This window comes from Phalaenopsis equestris, unplaced genomic scaffold, assembly GCF_001263595.1.
Source record: "Phalaenopsis equestris unplaced genomic scaffold, ASM126359v1 Scaffold000719, whole genome shotgun sequence".
NCBI lineage: Eukaryota > Viridiplantae > Streptophyta > Magnoliopsida > Asparagales > Orchidaceae > Phalaenopsis > Phalaenopsis equestris.
The window spans coordinates 64,635-69,253 of NW_018165159.1; the positions used below are offsets into that span (position 1 = coordinate 64,635).

General features: G+C 33.5%; 2 protein-coding genes across 5 annotated transcripts in view; both read right to left on the reverse strand.

Moving 5' to 3' along the window:
- The window catches only part of LOC110030447 (syndetin), a 97,323-nt gene that overhangs the window by 5,028 nt on the left and 87,676 nt on the right, over window positions 1-4,619 (reverse strand). The window lies entirely within an intron of this gene.
- LOC110030448 (carotene epsilon-monooxygenase, chloroplastic) overlaps window positions 1-4,619 on the reverse strand; it is a gene marked incomplete at its 5' end in the record, with an annotated part of 8,980 nt that overhangs the window by 2,561 nt on the left and 1,800 nt on the right. For both annotated transcript variants that reach the window (XM_020733166.1, XM_020733165.1), the window contains 6 exon segments: window positions 1,497-1,557; window positions 2,458-2,620; window positions 3,023-3,105; window positions 3,431-3,538; window positions 3,613-3,753; window positions 4,301-4,402. In XM_020733166.1, coding sequence (XP_020588825.1) covers window positions 1,522-1,557; window positions 2,458-2,620; window positions 3,023-3,105; window positions 3,431-3,538; window positions 3,613-3,753; window positions 4,301-4,402 — 633 coding nt within the window.

The window sequence follows — 4,619 nt, forward strand, 5'->3', positions numbered from 1 at the left end:
ATAATACTCGTTTGTGATTTCTATATATATATATATATATATATATAGAGCGAGAGAGAGAGAGAGAGAGATTGTACAGTTATATTTATTGGACACCATGTCATGTATGAGCCCTCAAAAGTAAAAGTAACTTAAATTTAATAACTTATGGGCTTATTTTATGAACAAAGTGTTTGGAAACTTATGATGCTTGAATATAATGCAATGAATAAAATATTCTGCTCATTAATCATGTTTGAGTTGAATAATTGAAGCAAAATATCACTCCAAATTAATGTAAGATCTAAGAATTATGTATTTGATGCGCCTTCAATGAATTTCCATCATCCGACGAGAATCTCAAGGCATGATATGATTCTCGAGGCAAATTTTTGAGTAAGAAACATTCAGGTTTCGATTAAAAATCATTCAAAACTCTAATTTAAGCAAATATACAGTCAAATTGACCGGCTCCACAAAACGAACCAAACAGTACCAAAATCGGTCCAATTCAAGTCAAATCAAGCTTAGATCAAGCCATTAAGCAATTTTGGGAGCTTTTCTGTCATAATTAAAAGTTCAAATGGATTTCGAATATGATGTGCTTATAGTCAAATTGAACATCTCAACGAGACAAATCAAATGAGCCCAATATCGCTCAATTCCGACATAATTAAGTCACTCAAATGTTCATCAAACGCCGTCCGATCAAGGGGATCTCTTCAAACCATCCGATCAAGAGTACTTTAGATTCATTCCTTATTTGTAACATGTACTCTATAAATAGAGTCCTACCGCCCTTCTTATTAGGAAACCCTTCTTATTAGGAAACCTTGAACCTGGCCAAGAGGGAGACCAGAACCAATAGAAGAGGGATCTACAGCTTAGAATCCTACAATGTAGATCCGACTAAGTCTAGCCTGCTGTCGCCTCGGTCCAACTACGACCGTCGTCGCCTCCGTCCAACTTTGGCCACCGCCGCCTTTGGCCAAGTCCGACAATCGTTGCCTTAGGCCAAGTCCGACTACCGCCTCCTCTGACCACTCAGATCTCCTTCGACTGCTGCCGCCTCCGCCTTCAACCAACTTTGGTTGTCTTTGCCTCCGACCAAATCTGGTTGAGGCTGCCCGTGGACGATTCTAGCCGCCACCCGCTGGCCCACCGTCAACCTCCATTGTCTGCTGCCGCCAGCTCACTACCAAGGGGCAACAAATTCTTCTGTACACAAACCTTATAATCCGAGAAATTGTATAACCATTTCTCATATTGAAATATTTCAACTAAGCAAGAGCCCGTGGTTATTTCCTTTTCCTGGTTCCACATAACCAAATAGAAATGTGTGAACTATTTGTAAAATTCTAAAAAAAAATTCTCCTAAATAAACCACTAAACAAATAGAAATAACTCTGGCATTTGGACTACTCAATCAATAAGAAATGAGAGTTCCAAACAATGCATGAACACTAGAACTGATAAGCTTTTGCATAACAATGATTTAACATATTAGAAGAAGTTACCTTCAAGAGAGAAAAAATTGTCTTCCTATATATTCCTAGGACTCAACTTCATGTACAAGCCCTGTAAAAAACAGAATTCTCAAATGATAAGGTACTAAAAATAAATTATTGAAGACTATTGCAATCATGTAACCAAAAAATGAATCAAAAAATGAAGTTGAAAGAAGTCGAGTTTTGCAAAATAGCAGCCAAAATTTGCAATGACTAATAAATAAAAGGGGTTTAACGCAAATATCACCAAAATCTTTTTTTTTTTTTTAATTTTACCACACTAATACCTAGGTTTTTAAAATGAATTATCAAACCTATGTATTTGCACTGAGCCATAATCAAACCAATGAGAATTTAATGAAAGAGAAAATACAGATTAGGGTTTTATTTAATCTTTGAGATTTTTTAGTTGTTATTATAATAAATGGAGCGAGTTGGAGGTTAGTTCCTTAAATAGCAGGATTAGATGTTATATATGTAATATCCACATAAATAAAATACTCAAATAGATAAAACAATAATAAGCATCACTTCATGCTTCTTTAAGAAATATATCACTAGTTATCCTAGCAGGAGAAATCAGGACGCAATATCTTTTATTCATTAAAAAGTGATTTAATTTCAAGTTAATGTTTTTATCAGGAATACTAAATATTGCACTATATATTGCAAAAAAAAGGGGCGATTACATACAGGCCACCCAAAACATTGCTATTTACAAATTAACCACCCTCATTCATCCATTTTTCAAATTTTCACCCAAATTTCAAAATTCCTGCTAAAAGCCCAACCCATATTTTTCATTTTTTTCTCAAAGTTTGATGGTGGAATGCGTAAATACATCGGTTCGGTGGTTAAAAAAAATCACCTGTATTCCTTACTGGCAATAAATAAACGGCAGATACTTAAGCAAGCCTATAAATTAAAGAAAAATGCAGGAAAAATTCACAATAAAGCCAAAAAAACCTACATTTGTTGTATGAATGGTTGCTCCGGTCGTCATGCTGATCTTCTGATCAGGAACCAGCTCAAAATTCATATTTTGCACAAAAATTGCAAGGGCAATTATGGCTTCTAACAAAGCAAACTGGTCGCCAACACATTTGCGTGGTCCGCCGCTAAATGGTATGAATCTATGGAAATTGTTATCAACCGTTAGAATGTAAATCTTGTTTATTTACATATCAAACAATACATAGATTTAAATTTTTACATATACATACCTTACCTATATATGAAAAGGTGTATTTCACTTTTTTGATAGTTAAAATAGTGATATAGTTAGATGTGATATGAAATATTTGGTTGGTATAACTATATGTTGAAAGCAAAGTTAAGGCGTTAGATATGTAAATACATACGAACTGGGTGGTATTTATGTAAACTAAAAAGGTTCATGCATAAATTTTAAAAAAAGGGGGGGAAAAACCTAGTTACTCCACCAAGCTTGCTTAACGGGTCCAATGCAGATAGTTATGAATTTCATCCGATGACATATATAAAAGAAATAGTAAAGACAGTAATAATAGAAAAACCTGAAATCAGTGTTGGTCTCATTTGGAACGGGTCCCTCCAAATCAAATCTTTCAGGTACAAACTCTTCTGCTCCTTCCCAGACCTTCAAACAAATAAAGGTAGTATTTTGGTGCTTTAGACCTATGCATGAAATTTACATGCAAAGCACACAATTTATTTATTTACATATCACCTAAACTTCCATATTTACCTACATAGCATTTTGGTGCTCTAAATTTATGCAAGAAAAGATGTGTATTTCACATTTAAAAAATCTTAATAGTACTATTTTTGATGTGATATTAAATATGTGAGTGCTACGTTTGTAAATATAAAAGTTTAGGAGTGGGATATGTAAATACATAAAAACTGTGTGCTGTGTATGTAAATGCCCAATTTTTTTTAATTTAAGTGAGGAGAAACCATACCTGGGGAGATCGATGAATATTATAAACTGAAATCATTATATCTTGCCCTGCATTAACTTTAAAATTTCCTGGAAGAATGTCAGCAGCTTGAGCCCTCCTTATCAAAACCTACAAAAGATGATCAATTTAGAAATTACAATCGAAGAGCCATTTTCAGGTATAAAAGAAGAGATTCAGCATACAGGTGGGTGTGGATAAAGGCGCATTGATTCATGTATGCAACGATTCAAGTACTTCAATTCCTTCACATCATCATATGTAGGAATCCTTCCTCCTAGAACTTTATCAATCTCTTCTTGTGCCTTTTTTAGAGCAGAGGAATCCTTCAAAAATGCAAATGTTAACTTGTGAGTAAATTTCAAAATAACTCTTTTAAGCAAGTACTCTTCATGGTTGTAGGTAATTATGGATTATATATTTCGAAGATTTACATGCATACCAGCCAATTTTTATGTATTTACATATCTAACACCTAAACCTTCAAGCCTTTAGGCCAAAGCGGACAATATTGCAATAGGTGAGACTTCGGGCAGTACAGATTCAACTTACAACTAACTCTCCCGAACCATCTTTTAATCTTATTATTGAATGGCCTGCCTTCATAAAATAAAATCCTGATGAGCCATCTTAAGTAATGTGTATGCTTATTACAAGTATGTGTCAGTAGCATAAGTTTTTTCATCATATCCAAAACTATACATGCATATGTTCCGTCTACTAAAGAAACCAAATTAAGTATCCTTTGGTAAAAATAGAGAAAAACAAAGATTTTTTGTTCAAAAACATATTAAAAGTGTGAGGCAAACAAAAATGGTTTAAAATAAGGTCGTCCTTTAACAGAAAGAGCATAATGGAGACAAATTGTTGTACCTTGCTTAGAAGATAAAGAGTCCATGTTAATACTGAGCCAGTGGTTTCATGACCAGCAACCAACATGGATAGCAGGTCATCTCGTAGCTGGACGCTAGAAACCTGGAAAATGAAATAGTAAATCTAAGTTCAAAACCAAGGCAAAAGAAATAACTAAATGAGTTAATATTTTTATTTACTTATTATTGATTCCTAGAGATAATTGTAGCCGATTAAAATGTTAATACTTTAAAAATTTTATGAAAAAATTCTATAATATTTTCATATTTCTTAAGAGAAAGTGTTAAAATGGGCTATTTTAATTCCAATGTTTATAAAA